We start from the raw sequence: 23,519 nt of genomic DNA, 5'->3' as shown, positions 1-23,519 counted from the left end.
CTACAATAAAAGCTAATTGATAGATTAAGAAATATTTATGTACTATATTAATGCTAAATATATACTAGAATAGTTGGATATGATGATCTGAAAAGTAATACTGTGAGCAAACAGTGACAGTGTACTATTTATTTTATCAAAATTGATATTTTAAAAACTATAGATGTCTAGGGTCTCTATTTTGTGGGTGTGACTCATGAGTTTAATCAGGGTTGCTTCATAGAAGCATGGCCAAGGGGTACTGTGGAGGCACATGGGCAATTTATTAATGGCTACACCATTGAAGAAAATGTTTCTTTCTCCCCTAACAATCATTAATTGTAGATTTCTCAAGGAGGGATAGAATCTCATGAGCTCCTTAGCATCTGTAAGAAATGGCTGGGCTCCATAGGCCCCTCCCCCTCAACATTTGGTTAGCTGTCTATAAATCCTCAAGCAGCAGTGGAACCTTACCTCCCGATATCTGTTAACTGTCTATCGCTCTCCAGGGAGGGGTGGGGCCTCATGAGTCCCTTGCATCAGCATCTGTTAACTGCCTATAAATCCTCAGAGAGGGGAGGGTCACATTGATTTAAGTTTCTTAATTCAGTTTTTAAATATTGTCTTTGTTTGGAATCTACAGAGCTCTTCTAGTCTGAAGACTGATGGTTTTAATTTTGTTTTGTTTTTTTCCTAATTGTAACGTCTGCCTTACTCTCTATGGTATAGTTCACACTACTGTGCCGTTAGCGAGCAGGGCAAGGGCCTGGAGATTAAAGGAACACACAAGAGACGTGGGTCATTTGTGAGGAGAGAATGCCAAATGACGTTTATTTGAGCTTAGAAATAACCTTATATACCTAGCTGTTGCACAGTGGAAATCCTCCTAGGCAGGTGGGAAATTACCAGGCTCAAGAGTAAACAAAACCCCTAAGCTAACCACCAGAGGGGCAGAGGAAGCACAGGAACAAACAGGATGTTTAGCCGGAAACTGTTACATTATGTTTGGCCAGAAACTGTCCTCAAGATGAACCTTGGGAGGAGGGGCAGCCCTGTGTACCCTATACCTAATCATTTTTAAAAATATTGTTTCCTTATCATTGTCTCCAGTTTTACTCAATGAGACTCACAAGCCTTTTCAGGAGCTCTGGGTTTGCCATCTATTCCAGGACGGCTCACATTGTCGGTCTCCTGCTCCTATCTCAGCTTTCTGAGTGCAGGTATTAAAAGCATGCATGGTATGTCAGAAATATTTATTCATTCTGTTTTTCTCAATTTAAAGGAAATATGAAATAAATCATTTTCTATATTTAGTCAAAATAAATTTTAAATTTCTCAGACGAGTTTTTTTTTTTTTCTATTTAAAAGCAGGACGCAAGCAATTAGATCCTCAGGAAAACAAAACAAGAAAATATACAAAACATTAATAATTGTGTAAATAAAAAATAGCCTATCAAGAAATACCAGTACAGTGGTGCAAAGTGTAAAGAACTGGTCAGTCCCTGAAACCCATGTAAAGGAAGAAAGAGAGAAGTGTTTGAAAAGTTGTGTGGAAACTACATGTCAACCACACAAGCACTATGGCATAGCAGCTTCACCCATTTTACACACACACACACACACATACACAGAGAGAGAGAGAGAAAGAGAGAGAGAGAGAGAGACTAAAAAATGAATTAATTTAAAAAGTTTACTAGCAAGTGAGCGATAATATACCAAAGAATAAAATTAAATTATATAAATTGATACAAAAAAGCATTTGATTAAATTCATGACCTATTCATTCATTTAAAAAGAAAAACGTAGAAATAAAGGAGCGCTTACTCAACTACATAGAGAAACTGTATAATAAATTATACAGTAATAAATCCTTAGAGCTAACGTCATGTCTAAGTAGTAAGGACTGAATGTTCTCCAGTGAACATTGGAAACAAGTGAAGGGTGATTCCAAACTGCTACTCACTATTGTACTGGAGGCTTCATGCACTGAAATAATGGAGGAAAGAGAAATAAAAGGCGGTTAAGATTGAAAAAGAAGAAATGAAGGCATTTGAAGATGCTGCAATGATATATATAGGAATGTCCATAGAAGTACAAAGTCTTCTGGAACTACTAAGTTAATTTAATGGGTACAATGTGTATAGTTCAATATATATAAGCCAAACACAATTTTAGATGTTAGCAGTAGACATATACAAAGTAGCATTTTAAGGACAATACTATTTACAACCCTTAATGTGAAATATTGATGTGCAAATATAATAAAACTTGTACAGAGAAGTATATGATGAAAATTACAAAGCATGTCGGGTGGTGGTGGCGCACACCTTTAATCCCAGCACTCGGGAGGCAAAGGGAGGTGGATCTCTGTGAGTTCAAGACCAACATAGACTACAATGCTAGTTCCAGGACAGGTTCCATAGCTACTGAGAAATCCTGTCTTAAGCCCCCCCCCCAAAAAAAACCTAAAGAAAAAGAAAGAAAAAATTACAAAACGCTTAAGAAAGAAATTAAAGATAATCTACATTGATGGAGGGACATACTATCTCAATTCCTTTTCTTGTTGCTGTGATAAAGCCCCTTAACAAAAAAAGCAACTTAAGGAGAAAATGTTTATTTTAGCTTACAGTTCAGTGTATAGTTAACAGCACTGTGAAGACAATGCAATAAGAGCTTGGAGCAGCTGGTCCTTGCACCTCTAGTCAAGAAGCAAAAATCAGTGAATGAATTCTGCTGTTTGATTCCCTTTCTCATTTAATCAATCCAGGATCCTAACTAGAGAATGGTCCTACCCTTAGTGGGAGGTTCTTTTCATATCAATTAATGTGATGAAGACAATCCTCACAGGTCCATCCTGGTGATTCTCAGTTCTGTCAAGTTATTAGGCATGGAAGACTCAGTACATCTGTCATACAGGCTAGTACAAGTCTTATAAAATGTGAGAATGTTTTATATAGACAAGACCATTATAACATTTATATGGGAGGTCTGAAGAACTCTAACAGGGAAAATAATTTTAAAACTAAAATGAGTGAAATAAGTATACTTCATTTCAAGATAATAAACAGACATTATACTCACAACAGTTTGATAGTGGTGGAGGCATAAATGCATAGATCAACAGAATAGAGAAACTAGAGATAAACCTACACCGATACACATGAGTTGACACATAGTAATTGTATTTATTTATGGGATGTATTATGATTTCTTAATCTATATATAATGCACGTTGATCAAATCTGGATATTAACATTTCTACTGATTCAAACATTTATCAATTTTGGGGGGAGTTGGTTACCATAAAATTCTCTTCTAGTTCTTGTTGGGCCTGTACAGTGGCTTGGCAGATAAAACAGTAAATGCTTTTTCTACCAAACCAGATGATCTGATGTTGATTCCTGGAATTCACTTAATAGAAGGAATGAACCACCTACTCTGACCTCTACAGGCATGCTATGACACACACAAATAAATGAAGCATTTTTAAAAAAAGGATTGCTATACGGGATGGGAGAAAGATGATGGGAAAATACCCTGGTTATATGAATACATTTTAGAGATTGAAATATCAGCCTTCTCTACAGAACTCTTAACAAGATAGGAGAGAATGGGATAACACATTCAGAGTACTGGAGGGAAAGACTTGTTACTCAAGAATACTATACAAAGAAAAGTTACCCTTCAAAAATGAATGACAAGGTCTTTCTAAGACAAGGGAACACTGACAGAATTTATCACTACTAACCAAGGGACACAATAAATGCTTAAGTTAGTCTCCCATTTGGAAACAAAAGAAAAATAACTCTTATCATGAAAACATAGAAAAGTATAAAACTCATTGGTAGAGCACACACACACACACACACACACATAAGTTTTCTTGTACCATATTATATATATGGTACAAGAAAACTTATTAATATAGAAAGTGAGCAAAACATAAAAATTAATAATAAGCAAAAGAAGGGAGTAAGAATGTACAAAATGTCAAGAAAACAAATAAAAAGACAAGAAAAAGTTATTATTTATTTGTTAATAATAACTTTAAAGGAAAACATAATAACTTCCCAAATTAAAAGATAGATACTGGTCAAATGTATTTGCTAAAACAAACAAATGTGCATACTTATGAAAAATGCACTTCACTGCTAAAGACACGCAGGCTAAATGTTAAGGGATGAAAAATATATTTCATACAAATGAACAACAAAAATAAGTAGGAAGCACTTGCCAAAAGTAAGTACAAGTATCCATATCAGATAAAATAGACTTTAAGTCATGTACTGTAAAAAGAGAGAAAACATGTTATGAGACAAAAAACAACGATTCAGCAAAAGCATATTACAAGCACACATATATCATGTCCAAACCAGACCACCCAAGCACATAACACAAATATTATAAGAGCCAAGGGAGAGATAGATTCCAGTGCAATAACAGCTCAGGACTTCTACACCACAGTTCAATAAATGGGCAGATTATCTAGCTTTAAAAAAATAGAAAACATCAGAGTTAAGCTATATTATAGGTCAAATGTACTGAACAGACATCTATTGAATATTTTTCACAAGAACTACAAAGTAAAGCCTACCAATCAGCATGAGAAATTAGTTTGCTTTATCTCTTGAATAAGCCACAAGGACAACACTCAATAATTTGAAAACTTCTTAATTGCCTTAGTTATTGTTCTATTGTTGTGAAGAGGCTCTTTGAAGCAGTAGCTGAAAACTTTGTATCCTCATACACAGGCATCAGGCAGAGAGAGAAAAAGAGTGAGAGAGAGAGAGAGAGAGAGAGAGAGAGAGACACAGAGAGAGAGACACAGAGAGAGAGACACAGAGAGAGAGACAGACACACACACACACACAGAGAGAGACAGAGACAGAGAGAGACAGAGAGAGAGGAGACTGAATCTGGCTTAAACTTTTAAAACCCCAAATCCCACTCTCCAGTGACATGCTTCCTCCAAAAAGATGACACCCACTCCAGTAAGGCCATACCTCTTAATCCTTCCCAAACAGTTTCACTAAGTGGGGACCAAGTATTCAAACATATGAACCTATGGGGGCCATCCTCCTTGAACTTACCACACTAATTATATTATGTATCTTCCCTGAAAAATCACTTACAAGAGCAACTTTTGAAATTGAACAAATACAAGAAAATAACATGTGGAGTGATCCATTGGGGCAGTAAGAAATCAAAAGGCAGATAAGAAATTCTTGACAAATGAAAGTGTTAACACAACATACTAAAACTTAGATATGACTTGAATCTGTTCTCCAGGGCTTCCTGTGGAAGATCGGTCCACAGCGGGGTAGGTCACTGAGGATGCAACCCTCAGAGAAGACTCACAGTGGTCATGGGATGAGTTAGTTCTTATGAGAGTGAGTTATAGAAAGGGCAAGTCAGGCTCCTGACTCCCTCTCGGATTGCCTGTACTGTCATGTAAGCCCCTTTCCTTCTCCACACTTACTCCAGGATGTTGGCTACCAAGCTGAGCCTTAGCTAGATATTTCACTACGTCCAGTGTGCTCTTGCATTATCAAAACTGTGATCTGAATAAACCTTTTCTTTTCTTTGTAAGTACAAGGGTCAGACTTTTTCAGCAGATTATTTTTTTTAATACTTTAAGATAAAGTAGACTAATGTAGTACAAAATACCAAGAAAGCAGGACCAAGAAAGGAAATTAACAGCAATAAATTTCTACATAAAATTAGATTGCAAAAATAACCTAGCAAAAACTTAAGGACACAACAGTAGCAGAAGGAAAGAAATAACAAAAATCAGAGCAAAAATAAATACAATTGAACCTAAAAACACAAAACACCAGCAAAACAGCAAGTTGATTGTAAGATAAATAAAATTAACCAGGATTTAAACCCTAGTACTTGAACTGGCATTTTGGAGTCCATTCTTTTTGAAGGGGTACCTTGTTCATCCCAGATATAGGGAGGAAGGCTTTGGTCCTGCCTCAAAGTGATGTGTCAGACTTTGTTGACTCCCCATGGGAAACCTTAGCATTTCTGAGGAGTGGATGGAAGACTGGGTTTGGGGAGAAGGTTGAGGGGAACGGGAGAAGGGGAAGGATTGGGAACTGGAATAGCTTTGTAAAATGAGAAAAGATTGTTTTAAAATATAAATTTAATAATAAAAAGTAAAAATCTAAGTAAGAAATTCTTAGTTAGACTAAAAAAACAAGAGAAAAATTTAAAGAAATAAAACAGAAGTTGAACAAAGAGATGGAGAACAAACACTAAAAATATAAACGATGATTATGAACAACTATTTGCCTGCAAATAGAAAATAAAGAAGAAAGCATAAATTTCAGGATCCATTTATCCCACCAAGATTGAATCATGAAAAAAATAGAAAACTCAGACCCATAACAAATAACAAAACTGAGTTACTAACAAAAGACAAGTCCAATGTTGGATGTTTTTGTGGCTGTGAGAGAAGAATCACTACCAATTCTCCTCTGTTTTGAACAAATAAAAGGAAGTAAATTCTTCCCAGGTTTATTATAGATGGCCAGCACTGTTCCATTGCTAAAACCAGAGAAGGGGACACACATGCACACATACATGCATACATGGATACATGGCAAGGTGGGTATTACAGACCTTGATGAACACAGATACAAAAATTCTCAACAAAATATTAGCAAACCAAATCCAGTTATACATGTGAAAGGTTCATGGCACAAGAATAGAACTTATCCTGAGAATTGATTGGTATTACAGCACGTCCAAATCAATAAGCATAATATGTCACATCAACACAATGAAAAACACTACCCACAAGATCACCTGAATAGGTATAGAAAAGCATTTTTAAAGCAATGCTTCTTTATGCCAAAGAAACCCTCACAAATTAGTATAGAAGGATCATACTCACACCAGCATCAGATTAAACAAGAAGAAACAATTTCATCTAAGATCTGGTAAGAGAAAAGATGCTACCTCCCATGACTTGTATACAACATTATGTAGAAAGTCCTCGCCATCCTAGCCATAGCAATTAGGCAGGAGAAAGAAATAAAAGGCATTCCAATTGAAAAGGAGGAAGTTAATCTTGCTCTTTGTTTTCAGATGCATTAACTTTTGTATAGAAAAACCTAAATTCCACAAACATTAGAAAGGCTAAAAAAATTGTAAAGCTTTAGAATATAAAATCAGTACAATGACTTCATGTTATATTTTGTTCAACAGTAAGTGAGCAAATCACGGGAACCCTGATTGCTCTTCGAACAGATGAGGGAGGGGGACTTGATCGGGGGAGGGGGAGGGAAATGGGAAGCGGTTGCGGGGACGAAGCAGAAATCCTTAATAAATAAATAAATTTAAATTAAAAAAAAGAAAATTTTGGCTAAGGCTGTGAAAGATAGGTACAACTTGAAAAGTATGGAACATTTTTTTCCTAGAAAAATGCAAGGGTTTAAGAAGTGTACATGTGCCTTGTTATATTCTGTTGCAGGTCACTGCTCTTTGCAGGTATTATAGTGTTCACAAATTAGAGCTTTGGGACTGCCCTCAACTGAAAATTCTGTCAATGGCATTTGTCCAGTAGCATGCTCTCTTAAATTTTCAAACAATGTATTGTTATTATGCCTCTTATGGCGATCCACAATGGGGGTGTTGCTGTTTATGTTTCAAATGGTCTGTAAGAATCAAAAGCTGTGCCTGTAAAAGACAATGACCTTAAGTGATAAATGTTGACTGTGTTCTAATTGTCCCACCTGTTCACACACCTCTCTGACTTCCCTTGCGTCTTCCTATTCTCAAAGACATAACAATATGCACACTAGGCCATTTAATACTATACCATGGCCTCTAAGTGCTTAAACAAAAAGATACTTCCATGTAAGATCTTACATTTACCAAAGTTTTAATCTGATAAATTGAGAACCATCAAGTACTAAAAAGTCTATTTTATTGCAGAACCTTGCCTCCGATGGAGGTGTACACATCAAGGTCCTGTGGAAGAACTTATGATCAAGGTTCAGATTCAGTGCTTCTGAAATAGGGTGGTAAGAATATATTGCTGTTAGAAGGATACACTTAGTATCCATAAGTGAATAAAATTAAATTATTTTCTGTTTCTCATTATTGAGTTAGAGAAAACATGAAAAGATGGTTACTGAATGTCAGGTTCTAAGAATTGTGTTTATTTGTTGAAGCAACATTTGAATATTTACTCACTGAGTAAATAGGTCTATAGGTCTAGAGGCATTGGGCTAGGTAAGTGGGAGACAAAAACAAGCTGGTATCTAGTTATACAACATCTAATTTGTCAAACTTAGTACCTGGTGTCGTAGCAAGGCAAGACCAACTTTATCATATATGAAAAGCATATTCCTACAGAAAGAGGACAAAGATTACATACTAAAACAATAGTAGGGCTTTGTGTGAGTAATTGGGTAGAAAGCTAAGTACTGTGTGAATGAATACAGTGTAAGTAATAGTAGGTTATGATTTTAGGCTCTGGTAAACTTACCATATGTATCTGCTAACCATCTGATGTCCTAATATTCATATGTGTTTTTATGTTTTTTGATCTTTAAAATTAGTCAACTAAGTAGCAAGTTTCTTAAGAAATTTCCATACATACTTTTTCCCTCTTTGATCGACACCCCCAGCCTTGTGTCTCTGCTTCTGTTACTCATCTTCCACTATTCCCAGTATTCAATTCTCCTCTTCCTTCCTTAACCCATTTTCCTTCTTATAGGTTCCTTTGTACACATGTATGCGTGTACGAACACACACACACACACACACACACACACACATTATAAGCTAGGAGTCATAGGATATAAAACAAAAAACAAATACCTTTGTCTTTCTTAGCCTTAGATACCTCTCACTCAGTATAATATTTTCAGTTTGACCCATTTTCTTGTAAATCTCATAATTTCACTTTTACCTGTGGATAAATAGAATTATGCATATGCACTGCACTTTCATTATTAATTTAACAGCTGACTGACGTCTGAACTGATTCCATTTCCTTGGTATTGTGAAAAGAGCAAGAGTAAAGTGAATGTGCAAACTTCTCTATGGCAGGGTTGTAGTCTCATTTACATATGTTTCCAGGAGTGGAATAGGTAGTCCAATTTTGCATTTTTCTGAGGAGCAGATGAATCAAGTTCTATAGAGATTGCACCAGCTTACACTCCCAACATCAGTATATAAAGATTCCCCTTTCCTTACATTATTCCAGCATTTGTCTGTTTTCTTGATGATAATCATTCTAACAGGAATTCTGATGGAATCTTAACGTAATGTTAATTTGCATGTTTCTGATGGCTAAGGGTGTTTGAACACAAAAGAACTATTTCTTGGGTATTTGTATCTCTTTGTTTAAAAAGTGTCCATTCAATTCTTTCACACATGTATGGATTGGCCATTTTGTGGTGTTTGTTTATAATAAAATAGTCTTGAAATTAATTGCCCATGTACAAATATATAGCTGGAAAAGGATTTCTTCCATTTTGTAGACTGTTCACTCTGCAGATAGTTTCATAGAAGCATTTGGAAGAGATTGAGATCTAACTTAGGCTGTAATTAAGACACCCACCTTGAGTCTGACTTTAGGCTATGACCTCTATGGCTAAAATAGATTATAAAACTATGCAGTTAGCTGAGAATTTGAAACTTTGACCTACACATATTATCTCTCCCAAATAATCAGAAACGTTGTGTGATCATTAAGCTATCATAAAACCAATGAAACAACCACATGCCATGTCAAAATTTTGCCTTCAACGCATGTAGTCAGATACCAGATCCCAGAGAGACACCTTTAGTGATCTGTTGCTAAGGATCACTTCTGTCACAATCACCTTATGAGGTCAGGGTCGGAGGATCAGAAGTTCATGACCGGTCTCTGATATATAGGAAGATGCAGGACAGCCTAGGCTACATCAAAACCTATAGTAACAGTAGTAGAGGAGGGGGAAGAGGTAGAGGAAGAAGAAGAAGAAGATTAGGAAGAAGACTTACAAAAAGAGGAGAGTGGACAGTCTTGTCTTTTTCCTGATTTTAGTGGAATGGTTTTTAGTTTCTCTCCATTTAATGTAATATTAGCTGTTGGCTTACTGTATATTGCTTTTATTATATTTAGATATGATCCTTGAATCTCTAGCCTCTTCAAGACCTTTATCACAAACGGGTGTTGAATTTTGTCAAATACTTTTTCAGCATTTAATGAAATGATCATAAGTTTTTTTTCTTTCAGTTTATTTATATGATGGATTACATGGATAGATTTTCATATGTTGAACCAGCCCTGCATCTCTGGGATGAAGCCTACTTGATCATAATGGATAGTTTTTTGATGTGTTCTTGGATTCGAGTTGCCAGTATTTTATTGAGAATTTTTGCATTGATGTTCATGAGTGAGATTGGTCATAGCAGCATTATTTGTAATAGCCAGAACCTGGAAACAACCTAGATGCTCCTCAATGGAAGAATGGATAAAGAAAGTGTGGAATATATACACATTAGAGTACTACTCAGCGGTAAAATAGCAATGACATCTTGAATTTTGCATACAAATGAATGGAAACAGAAAACACTATCCTGAGTGAGATAACCCAGACCCAAAAAAGATGAATATGGTATGTACTAACTGATTAGTGGACTCTAGCCATAAACAAAGGACATTAAGCCTATAGTTGACAAGCCTAGAGAAGCCAAATAACAAGGTGAACCCAAAGAAAAACATATATAGATCCTCCTGGAAATTGGAAGCAAACAAGATCGCTGAGCAAAAGTTGTGAGCATGGGGGTGGGGGTAAGGGTGGGGGTGAGATTGGGGAAAGGGGATCAGACCCCCCCATTGCTGTTATAGCCATGGCCTTTGATATTTAGAAAGTTGTTAATTGTATATTGCAATGTTGCTGCAGCAACATCCTAGCCATCTATGACTTTCATTGCTAGGGCAAATAATCAAATCACCAGCAAGACAGTCTTAACTTTGCTTCCCCATTCTTCATGTTATGCAAATGTGTATAATGGAACAAACCTAAGTTTCTTGACAAACACATTATTCATCTTTCAAACCTCTGCAATTCATGAGGGTACAATTTAAAGGAGGTTGGGATAAATGCTGAGAAGCACCGTCACCATATTACAACTTACATGTAGCTCATCTTTAAGTCTATTTGTTGTCTATGGAAACAGATCTTTGGAACTGTCATAAGTTATATGAAAAAGTCATAAGATTAGTGTGCTAATGATAGGTATTTGGGTTGTTTTTAATTATTTCACCATTTTCAAGAATTTTTTTTTTTTTTGGTTTTTTCGAGACATGGTTTCTCTGTAGCTTTGGTGCCCATCCTGGAACTAGCTTTTGTCGACCAGGCTGGCCTCAGACTCACAGAGATCCACCTTCCTCGGCCTCCTGAGTGAAGGGATTAAAGGTGTGTGCCACCACTACCTGACTTTAAAGAATATTTTAGTGGCTATTGTTGTTGCTGTTTTCTTCAACATGCGTGTGAGTTTCTCTTTGACAATTGCTTAGTCTGTCATTGTTACCATCACAAAACACAACAGAATGGGTAGTTTAGAAATCCCAGAAATTCATTTCAATAGTTATGATGAGAAGGAAGCTCAAGATCAAGGAACCAGTGTATGTGGTGGAAGGGTAAAAAAAGATTGTGTTGCTTCCTTGAACGTATTTTGTAAGAGCATCAATTCCTGGTAGGAGTGGTAGTTCAGGAAAACCATCACATTTTTGTGGGCAGCCTAGACTATTATAGTGAGTTCCAGGTCAGCCAGGGTTACAGAATAAAATCCTATCTCAAAATAAGTGAAACAGGGGGCTTAGTCTCATTTGTGAGGGGTATACTCAAGGCCTTATCAAGTCACCAAAGTACTCACCTCTTAATAGTCTCACCCAAAGTCACACCCCCCCCAATTAGTAGAATCAGAACTTGAAATAAGGTAGTCTGGCTGCAAAGTCCTTGCTCTCACCATTGAACTTTCCTATACCAAGGTCCAATTGAAACCCTTTGGGTTCCAAAGATCTGTTTTCCAAGCCAATGCTTTAACTATATAGTCATTTCCATAACTGTATAACATATCTTGGTAAGGTAAATCTTGATTTATAATCAACCCCTTTCTTTCATCTTAGCTATATTTAAATTTTTATATTCAATCATGACAAGTTTAACACCTTTTTGGGGTTTCATAAAAGTTCTTATTCAACTTTTTCTTCATATAGACTTTGAGGGAGGATCAATATTCTTATGGCATATCTTTGTGTCATACTGTGAGCATGGTTTGAGTCCTCTTCTCTCAGAAACCATGAATTAATTGCCAATAACTCCTCAGAGAATGGCAGGTCTTCCTAAGCACCTACCCCACCTGCAATGTAATGTTAAGGTAGGTCCTAATCTTGTACTGGTCTTCTTCAAGTAACAACAGCTACTATGATTTCGTGAGTATCATGTTCAGAAGAAACTCCTCAGCTTAGTCCAGCTCTTACACTCTTTCAGCCCCATCTTCAATGATGTTTCCTGAACCTTGGCAGGGATGCTAGAAATGTCCCACTCAGCGCTGAGCACTCAAAAGTCACTTACTCTTATCACAAGGACCAGTAATGAATCTCTGCGTTAACCGTTCACAACTGCAAACAGAAATTTCTCTGATAATGACTGAGAGCAGCCATAATCTTTAATTAATCTTAATCTATTAGGTGAAAACATAAACATTTAGAAGGTACTTTGACAAATTTGGACATATTGAGCAAAACAACAATAATTGATTTCTCCCCAGGCCTTATGCTCTCCACAGACATGGGCTTTTGGATAGTTTTGTAGAACCAGATGAACTCCACTCTATTAAAAAGACTTCAGCCCTCCATTCTTAAAACCCATTTCCCTTCTTACAGACCTCTACTTACACTTGCTGACCAAGGTTTTCTGTCCTGCCAGGTTCCCACAATCGTTAAGTCCCAAAGAAATCACACAGAGGTCTACATTAACTTCAGACTGATTGGTCCATTAGCTCAGGCTTTGTATTACCTCGTATAACGTACATTAGCCCATTATTCTTGTCTATGTTAGCCACATGACTCAGTACCTTTTTCAGCTGGCTAGGTCACATCTTGCTTCTTCTATAGTGGGCTCACAACTGCAGAGGGAACTTCCTTCTTCCCAGAATTTTCCTGTTCTCATTGACCCACCTCTACTTCCTGTCTGGTTGTTCCGCCTATACCAATCCTGGCTACTGGCCAATCAGTGTTTATTTAAAACATAATCGACAGAATATATACAATTGTCCCGCACATTCACTCATTCCCACAAACACACAGACATACGCACACAGAAACATAGACGTGCAGACACACAGTTATATGATAGAAAACAAAACCTTTGGTCTTTCTCAGCCTAGGATACCTCTCCTGGTCTAGTATTTTCTATTCCACTCAATTTCTTGAAAATCTCACAATTTCTCTTTTTGCCCATGTGCATATATCTTGCATTTTCATTATCTACTCATCTGTTAACTAACATCTGGGCTTTTCCATTTTCTGACTTTCATGTGTAGAGCAGCAACAAACACGGATTTGTAAGAGTCTCTAAGGTAGGCTATAGTCTCCTTTGGTTATATGCCCAGGAGTGGGAAGGTGAAACATTAACCAATATTTTACATCAGCCTAAAATGATTTTAGAGTGATGCTGGCTTTTGTGACCTAAGTACTGACAAATACTAGTACCCAGGAAGCAGAAACAAGGAAGAAAAAATTTATCAAATTAGAGGCCAGCCTGGGCTACGTGACTACAAAACTGGACTTTGCCTTGATAAAACAACCAAATGAAAGCTTAGGGGAGTGCTACCTTTCAACTCTGGCTTTCATGATTTCTGGAAGTGTTTCCCCATGTACTGTTTGTTTAGTATCCCTGCTTACTTCACTTCCTATAGAACCAATGTTGGATGCACTAGCTCAAATGTTAAAGAATTTACACATTTTATTTTCTTTGAAGAAGGTAAAAGGAAGGGAGCTGCAATGTCTACGAAACTTGGTTTGGCTTGCTGAGACCAGCCACTAGGCAGATTAGGCAAGGTTTTAGCCAAGTAAAATTGCCAATTTTCTAAGAGAAAGGGCTAGCACATCGCTCATTAGAGCATTCTGAGCTTGCCTGTGCAATCTTTTTTTTCCTACCCTGCAATTTCCTGTGGGTTATAAATGAAACCTTTCTAGCTGTTAATGCAGGCTGTGAATTGAAGGAAAAAAAGCATGTAATTAATCATAGGAGGTTGGGGGTGCTCACTAAGCTTGAGTTACAGGGGAGAAGCTGGACAAGGCACTAGGACCTAGAAGGCAACTATCCACCCTGGCAGGAATTTCTTGCTTGGAGCTCAGACAACAAAGGCATAGAGAGATTGGTTTTCTTTCTCTCAGCATCTCCAACCAACCAGCAGAGAACCGGTGAGTGGGGCTTTCGAGTGATTTCCAAGCAGAATGTAACAGATGTCAAACGGGAAAAGCACAAGGCACACAGCTCTCTTGCTCTGTGTGTCTGGATCTTTCTTCTTCTCTTTCATTTGCGTTATTCTATAGGGTTTTTGTCCTCTAGGATTCTACCTGGGATTTTCCTTTGGAAAAGTGAGTTTGTTGCTCCTTTGTTTTCTCTATGATGCTAATTTGGAATAATAGCACTTCTGATTCTAAAGAATAGCTTTATTTGCACAGCCCGCCTGGGGGAAATGCTTGATACTTGTCTTGAGGAGGTGGGGTCTTCCTGTTGCAGGTTGTCTGACAGAGACAATGCTGAGCTCAGCATAGGTCATCCTGACACTGGAGAAAAGGGGGACTGAGTCTGGCAAATACACTGACTCCAGTCCCCCTTTACCTCCTGTCTCTCTGCTGCCTTGCAAATCTCGATGTGACACTATGTAGCAGCTGAATCCTCTTGCTTTGTGAGTCTTTTTTCCCATCTGTGAGACAAATGTTAATAGTTTGGTTCCTTGGATGTCACATTACCTTTGTGAGCATTCAGGGCTTTGGTCGTATTAATTGGTTGCATGTTTTCATTGTTTGGGTGGGTTTTTTTTTTCTCGTGGGGAGGGATTCAGCTGGGGGGGTGGAGATCAGATCAGATCAAAGCATGACAGATAACCAATTTTTCTGCCTCCATCAATACACCTAGGTAGTAGACAAGTTTGGAGTGAATTGCCTGCTGTGAGGGTGAAATGTTCCTTCAGTCGAGGGAGAAACCCAGAACAATGAAAGGTGTACTTGCCTGTAAAGGTCCCATATGCTATTGAGGGACCCATTTGGGACTCTTTCCACAATTAATTTATTCCATTCAAAGGTGTCGCTGCCTCGGGGTGGGGGTGGGAGAGATGAAACACCTGAAAGGAGAAAAAGGATTCTGTGACCAAATAGAAACAAGAGGAAAGCAGAGCTAAGAGCTTGTTAAATAACTGGTTTTTCGACATCCTCCTCCCCCTTTTCAAACCCCAGCTTATTTCTTATGAATGCTGTATAGCGGCACCAGCTTGATGGGAGAGGGGTTGATGAATAGCACAAAGACACTGGGTATTCCCTGGAGGCTGTTCCTTTAAAAGAGAATCCTAGTTTATTCTGGGGGGAGGGGATACACATATTAGAGGAGGGAAAAAAGGATTTGGAATAAAATTGAAAGACCCCTTTTCCTAACCATTGTATTGCAATGCAAAGACTGTTCCCTAAGCTGGGGTGCCAACCTTGGCTAGCTCCTTGTTTCTCTTCAAGGGGAATTTTGTCAGGCTAGGGATTCATTTACAACTGTTAGTCATGTGGCCATGTGTGAAGAAGCAGATGCCAGTTTTAATGTATTTTGCCCGAAGTTACAATTTGATAGGAGCCACTGTCAGTAAGTTACAGGGTTTTAAGCTATTTGAACACCCCCTCCCAAATTTGGAACAGTGCCAAAAGTGCCACCCTTTTTAATCACTGGCTCCTATCCCTCCTCCCCAGCATCCAGTCCTACTGCCCAGCCCCCTCCTCCATCTCTATTAAGATCAATATTCCTGCAGGTCAGGGACAAGCAGCAGATGGGTCACAGGCTTTTTTCAACCAGTTCTTTTCACAGGCAGCAGATTGCAGCTTGGGATCTGGCTAATATTTGAATTTCTTTTCTTTTCTTTTCTTTTCTTTTCTTTCCCTTCCTTATTCTGTGCCTCTCTTTATCCCCACCCCTTTCTCTAACAATCAGGTTGCTGTAGTTCCATCAAAATATGGAACTTGATTTTGGACATTTTGACGAAAGAGACAAAGCGTCTAGGAATATGAGAGGGACACGGATGAATGGGCTCCCCAGTCCCACTCACAGTGCCCACTGTAGCTTCTACAGAACCAGAACCTTGCAGGCACTAAGTAATGAGAAGGCCAAGAAGGTACGTTTCTACCGCAATGGGGACCGCTACTTCAAGGGGATTGTGTATGCTGTTTCTTCTGACCGTTTCCGTAGTTTTGACGTGTTGCTGGCTGACCTGACTCGATCCTTGTCCGACAACATCAACCTGCCTCAGGGAGTGCGCTATATTTACACCATCGATGGGTCCAGGAAGATCGGAAGCATGGATGAACTGGAAGAAGGTAATTTAAGCAGTGGGTGGCAGCTCCTGGAAACAAAGTATGTTCTTGCTTATGGTTACATTTTTAGTCTCCCTTGAAAGAAACTAGGCTATTTGTTTGCCAAAATATCAGGTTGACTGATGCTCAGGTTTCTGATTCCAAAGTCACCAACAGGACAGTTAGCTGTCATTCTTCATGCGATTGCATCTCCGCTGAGGTTGAAATGTACACGGGTGTGCTAATGCTAAATGTGCTTGTCTGCTTGGGTATACAAAGGAAAATGTGAACCGCAACAGTCACTCTAGATCTCGTTTCTAATTAACTCTGTGTAGCACCATCAGAGCAGGCCACGGAATCATTAGGGGAAGGATGTTTGGTTGGTTTAACAGATAAAACAATTGTGTCCATATTTCCTGTGAGCAACTGAGGAATTGTTTGGGAGTGGTTGCTCATTAGAAATACATCTCCCAAATGCGGGACCTCCTGGATGTGTTTGCAGAGGATTAGACTTTTAGGTAAGTGGTTGCTGCTCAGCTGTTGCTTCTAAAAATCTCACTTCAGGGTGTGTCTGAGAGGCTGAGATCATTGGGAGAAATACAAAAGAAAGCTGTAGGTATGTCTGGTATTTTAATGAATCCCATTTCTATTAGAGTAGGTATGAGTCACTCTACCTAAATTCTTTCAGATCCTCTCTATAGTTTGCAATTGCAACTGAAATTTATGAGTTGGCTGCTGAAAACCTTGACAACTGTGGACCCATGTGATAACAGAATAAAAAAAACCAGATCCTCACAAAACTTGTTCAAGCATATTTTCATTTTTATGGGTATTAGAAAATAGATCTTGTGTCTTATTGTTAACATTTTATATTGTCATAGAAACTATTGCAACCAATTTGACCCACAGGTACTTTAAAGGGTAGCCTCAGAGGAATAGTGACAATGAAAATGTTCTTTCAGTCTTTCCTACTTTATTCAATGCTCCCTCCTCCCTCACTGCCCTCAATCTCAGAGCAAAGGTCAATCAGTGCAAACAGATCTCTAGGGATTCCAGATTACAAATAGCCAATGAGGAAAAAGAAGCAGCATATTTGGTGACTTAGTAGGAGTACCCCACCTCTGCCTCACTGTGTTGAGATTTCACAAAGAGACATGAAAGTGTTCCCTATCAGAGGTTCTATTTCCCTCATGTAGTTGTGGTTTTCAAAGTGTAATTGTAAGTGACTTGGGTAAGCAACTTATAAGAGACAATATACACATAGTGGCTTCGTCTGAGTTTAAGAGGTTTCTACATAGCTGATCTTGAAAATCCATATGAAGGAGGATGATTAGATCATATACAGAGAGGGTAGGCAAACATTGATCCTAGGCTTTCCTGATCATCAAAAGGTTAATCATTCTAATGCATATATTAAAATAAAAGAAGGGCAGTTGGGGTCAACTTCAAATCTGGATGCTCAGCCAAGGGAGCTGTCCAACAGAGTAATCGATAAGGTGTGCTTCGGTTGTTGGAAAATCTATACCTCAGTCAAAGTTGAAGGATTTCTCTGTAATAACTTTTATAAACAAAGCACACTGAATCTCCCAATTTGTCTTAATTTTCATCGTCTGAGCACATTTAAAGGTCATAATACATGCTAGGCCAGAATATGAACCAGACATAGTATTTTGAGTAGGAGTGAAAATGTTATTTTTAATGTCAATGTTACACACAGATTTGCCTCAATCAACCTTTTACAAATATTTCCATATATATTCCATATACATGTATATGTGTATGTATGTATTAGTGAGTGTATATTGAGAAAAGTTGATGATAAACCATGTCAATTTAATCTGTGTAGGTGATTAGTATGAATTTTAAAAACAGACCATAGCTTTATTCTCACCTGTGTTCTCTTGGTACCTTCTAAATTGGACCCATATACCACTTCTGGGTGCTGTGGTATTTCCTGGTGTGTTTCCAAACAGTATAAAATCTGCATAGGGATCAAATAAATGTACTCATCTTGTCTTCTGCGAGCCCAAGTGACAGTGGATGCCAGTGCTCTTGCAGACATATGTCAAGGAAATCCAGAGGTATTTCTGGGGGAGTGTTGCAAATGTGATCATTTTTCCTCTGCCATAAAGCTAATTTGGGAAGGGCCCTGGGATGAGGAAGACATGGAAAGGGTTTTCTTTGCTCTTGTTTTGTCAGAGTAACTTATCTATGATAAAAGGTCAGAAATCCCTGTACTTGGTTACTTCTAGAAGAACATGGATAGAAGATCAAAATTATTAATTCATACTGTTTCCTGTCAAGATTTAAATTGAGAATATTTGGAAAGATTCCTGGTGAAGAATCAGGAATATTGGGTTCTTATCTTGGAGCAGATTACAACGGATAATGAAATATTAGGAATGAGATTTATGTCAGATGCAGATCTGATAGCTTCTAGCCTGTAGAAACTTGGGGAAATCAGTAGAAACCCTGTGTCTCAGTTTTTTAAATCTATAAAATGAAAAAAAAATTCTTTGAGAATCAATTAAGAAATGATATGAAGCATTTTGCATTCTTCTTTATACACAGTGATGCTCAATATGTAGCTATTACTGTCTGAGTCTCTCTAACCTAAACCTCCTTAATTATATGACTATGGGCTTGTCTCTATCATCAATGGTACTAATGTTCTCTCTTTTAAAAATAATTGCTTTAGTCTGGTGCAGTGGTTCGCACTTTGTAACCCAAGTATCAAGAGTCTGAGGCAGGAAGATTGTGAGTTCGAGGCCAGTCTGGACTACAGTGGCCCTGGAATACATTACAGATCAACTGAAACAGGACCTTGAAGTCTAGGGACTCTAAACTCATTTTTTTTGCACTCTTTATTGAGAAATTCTTTTGAGTATTATGACTTGCAGCATGTTAGATGAGGTGATTTTGATGAGTCCTTTCCATTAAAACAGTGATACAGAGTTCCTAGCTGTAGAAATCCTCATTTCTGTTCTTTTTTGCTTTGTAGACTTCAGAAGAATGGCTCACACAAAACATGTTTCCAAATGATCAAAATATTAAATATTTAGCCTAAAATTGGATAAAACAAAGAGCAAATGCTAATCACTCTGACCTTATGGTAGCCCCGACACTCCCTTTGTCTGGTGGCTCTAGTCAACTGTCTGCCGCTGGATGTGGGAAGCAGCAAGGGAAACATTTTGAGTCTAAACCTCATTTTTCATGTCAGCCTTTCCCACAGCTTCTTGTATACAACAGGGGTCTTGGCAGAACCACAGAGGATGTGGCCCTCATTAACGGTATCCCCAGATGGTCAATGAAGGAGATTCATCAGTTATATTTTTTTCGTTTGCCTTTTCTCTATCTTTCATTAGAGAAGCCTTGTTCATTTCCATCATATCTAATCTTTTCTTCACTTCCATATTTATATACACTTCTCAATTTCAGGGTTATATGTGTGACTAGCCAATTTCTGTGTATTAAGACAAATTTGAGCACTGTTAATTATTCATAACATTGGAGGAATACATAAAAGTAGGACAGCCTTGGATACCTCGAGCTCTATAGTATAGACATTGTATAGTCCAGCTGCTTTTCCATAGTGCACTTGTTCCAATGTCTTATTACTAAATCAAGTGCATCACCCAAAGCAGGGGTTTTCAGACACTCAGGAGTGATGCATGGGCATCATGATACAACAAGCTATCATTTAATATTTCAATGTAATAATGCAATAAAGTATCAATCAATATTTTCTTTCTTGTGCTAGGGATCCCCAGAAAAGAATAGAAAGTACAGGAAAAAGTGTCTTTGCATTAAGAGATTATAAATGTATATGACTCTTTGGAAAAGGAGCCTTCCTAAAGGTGAGGAAGGGTTCTCATGGGATCATTTTGAACATAATACCTGTTCCCTTTATACCCTTTTAGTTGTGTTTCCACCATTTCATGTCCCTTACCCCTCATCCTAAAGCAGGTGAATTCCAGCAAATTGTCACTTTGCTTAGCTCAGAAGTAGCTTTTTTGTTAGGTTCCCAGACGGTAGAAACTAACCACTGGAGGCTGTGGCATGGTGGAAACTCAGCTATGGGAGGGGGCAATATGCCTCACACAGCTCCAAGTGCTAAGTAACCATGTAGGAAGCACCGGCTCTCAAAATAGGCCTGGGAAATATTGCAGAACCAGGCAATCTTATCTATAACAAAGCAACACATCTAGACCTTTCCAATAATGAAGCTAGAAGTTCCTTGGAGATGGGCATCTAGGTTTTTGTATTTGATTAAAGCAATAACTATTTCCTCAAGCCTGCTTGAGAATAAAAACAGAATGGAAATTTCCTCTTATACATCTTTAGGCTTACAAGAGACTCTGCTATCACTATGTGAAATGCCTTCACTCTGTAGATAAAGAAGTCAAGAATTAGAGAGATTATATGACATGCCTGAGGTCATATGGCTCCTGAGAGTCTGGCTGGGATTTGATTTAAAATCTATCTTCTTCATCCTCTTGACGGTTGAGATTTACAAGCATGAACAACCATGCTCTACTAATAAGGCACTAGTGTTTTTGCTGTTTCTTTCAGTCTCCTGCAGCCCAAGCTAATGCCACATTTGCCACGTGACTGAGGATGACCTTGAACTCCTTCCCCCTCCTACCTCTCTCCCTAAAGTACTGGCATTATAGATGTGCATAACCTTGCCTGGCTAAATCACTGTTCTTCATCATCATAAATGTCTTGCCCTAAGTGGGTATTAGCAGCTGCAGCAGGCAGCAATGGCCTTGCTGTGTGCACGCTCTAAAGCTGCTGCATTGGTAATTTGCAACTTCAAGAGTCTTTTCTAGCACCATGAAATGTGAATTAATTAATTAATATGCAAGGTTTCCCTAGGTAGGCCTGTTTTGGTCAGGAACTCACTCTGTGAAGCAGGCTGCCTCGAGTTCACAGAGATCCTTTTGTTCCTGTTTCCTGCGCCTGGCGATTACACGCAGAGCAGGCAATCCTATCTTTGAAGCACAGGACCCCAGACATGTTCATGTTATACAGTCTGCACATCTCACGTCATAGACAGCTGCCCTTGATGAGTTTCTTTGCTCTTCTTTAGCTTTGGTTCCTCATCACGCTGTGTCCTTTCTCTTAGCTTTTATCTCTTTCTCTTTCCCATTTCCTCCTAGTTATTCGTCCCTTTAGACAAGGGCCTTAATGATAATAATGAGAATTTACAGAGTGCTTACTATGCTCCAGTATCTGAGCTCAGCACTTTTCATCCACCCCTGGACTTGTGCCCACAGCAACCCTATAAGGTCGGGCTTATTATTAACACCCCCCACCTTGCAGACAAGAGACTGCTGCCAAGGGAGTCAGGTAATTTGCCAAAGGTCACACAACTAGAAAGTGTTGGGGATCGCAATCTGACTGACATCATAGCAGCTGTTCTTTTTCCACTGCTATGCGTTCAGGCCAAAAGTAGAGAGGGGAGTGATTAAAATGTACCCTCAGAAGGTGCTCAACATAGATTTGGCTTAGGGCAGAACCCCGTGGAAAGTTCTCGGGTGCCATATGATACTGTAATTATTTGCCATCATATTCATTTTCATCTGGGGGTAGTTAATCATACTTGTAGTTCAGAGGCTTAGAGGTTTCAGAGGGGGAGTAAAAAAAAAAAAGACCAGAGCCCCCTAATAGGGCAACACAGCTGCCTCCTCAGAAGAGTTTGCACATGAGTTAAATCATAAATATAAAGCCCTGGATGTTTCCACTCCACCAGTTGTCTGACAGAGTTTGAAAGTCTATGGAAAGTAATGGAAAACATCTGACTCAAAGGCAGCGACCTCTTGGAAGATGCTCATGAATATGATGAAGAGCAGAGGCAAGAGGCCATTTCTAGTGTATGTGGTGGGGGAGGATGTTGGCTGTGAATATATAGAGGAATCAAAAGGGCCCCTTTATCTGTGTGTCACATTTTACAGATCCTAGCTTCTAAGCACTGGTGTTGTGCTGGATTTGCATGCCATTGAGGCCAACAAAGTCAGGGACTCTTAGCTTGGAAACTCAACTTCCATCCTGACTGAGCACATGCGCACCAAGTAGGTCAAGTGCCTTTGATTGCCCTTGATCAGTCTCTCTTGGTTCCCCTACTGTAACAGATCATAAGAGAGATTAAGCATTCTTGTGTGTTACTCTCCACCTACACACATACTCTTCCCCTCAAAACTACCCTAGAGATTACCACTGAGTCTTAGTACTAACTGAGAAACGTATTAATTTACATGACTTAAAGGATTTGGTGCAATCAATATTTGCAAAGAGAATGAATTGTCAGCCTGTTATTTCTGAATATCTCTATGTAATTCTGCTGAGACCAAAGGAAGTAGAAGAGCAATCCGACTTTAATTGTGTTTAATTCTTTTTGGGCTGGCTAAGGGTTATATATTTGTCTATGTATTTAGTTTTATTACTGATGACATAAAGCCTGATAAAATCACTGTTTCTGCAGTTCAACCTCTGGATGAACTTCTGTATACCTCGAGGCTAATGTGCTTTACTCAGCAATTTCTGCTTTTTTTCCAATATAGTCCTCCCGTAGGCAGAGCATAACTCTCTCCTAATTTTCTTCAGTTTCTAGTCCCAAGCATCTAATCTCCCCTTCTTGCCTCTGGCCACTGCATTTCTTCTACTGTATTAGTCACTTCCCCCAGCCCAGAATAAGTGTAAAACTCATACTAGACCTTTTCAATTCAATCAAGCTGCATAATGCAGTCTCCCTCTCACCAGTGTGGCAACAAAAAGCAACTGATGGAGATGGCATCAAATACACAGATATAATGTGCAATATTTAGGAGAATGGAGAAAGGTGAAAGGGAGTAGTAGTTATAGGAAAGCACATTTTCTAAGGAAGAGCTAGACTTGCAAACACTAAGAAAGCTGTGTGCGTGCGTGTGTGTGTGCGCATGTAGCTTATTTAGATACTTTCTTCATTGGG

At 38.5% G+C, this 23,519-nt stretch overlaps 1 protein-coding gene across 1 annotated transcript in view; it reads left to right on the top strand.

Annotated features, from left to right (window-relative positions):
* The first annotated feature begins 14,555 nt into the window (after positions 1-14,555).
* Positions 14,556-23,519, top strand: part of LOC121437532 (neuronal migration protein doublecortin-like) — a 70,251-nt gene continuing 61,287 nt past the window's right edge. The window contains exons 1-2 of the mRNA XM_041637399.1: positions 14,556-14,596; positions 16,191-16,573. Of these exons, the coding sequence (XP_041493333.1) occupies positions 16,213-16,573 (361 nt within the window). The 5' untranslated portion in view covers positions 14,556-14,596; positions 16,191-16,212. The remainder of the gene's footprint in view (positions 14,597-16,190; positions 16,574-23,519) is intronic.

The sequence above is a fragment of the Microtus oregoni genome, unplaced genomic scaffold, assembly GCF_018167655.1.
Source record: "Microtus oregoni isolate MIOR12 unplaced genomic scaffold, Mior012 000052F_ref0000163, whole genome shotgun sequence".
Lineage (NCBI taxonomy): Eukaryota > Metazoa > Chordata > Mammalia > Rodentia > Cricetidae > Microtus > Microtus oregoni.
This window is presented reverse-complemented; position numbering and strand designations above follow the sequence as displayed.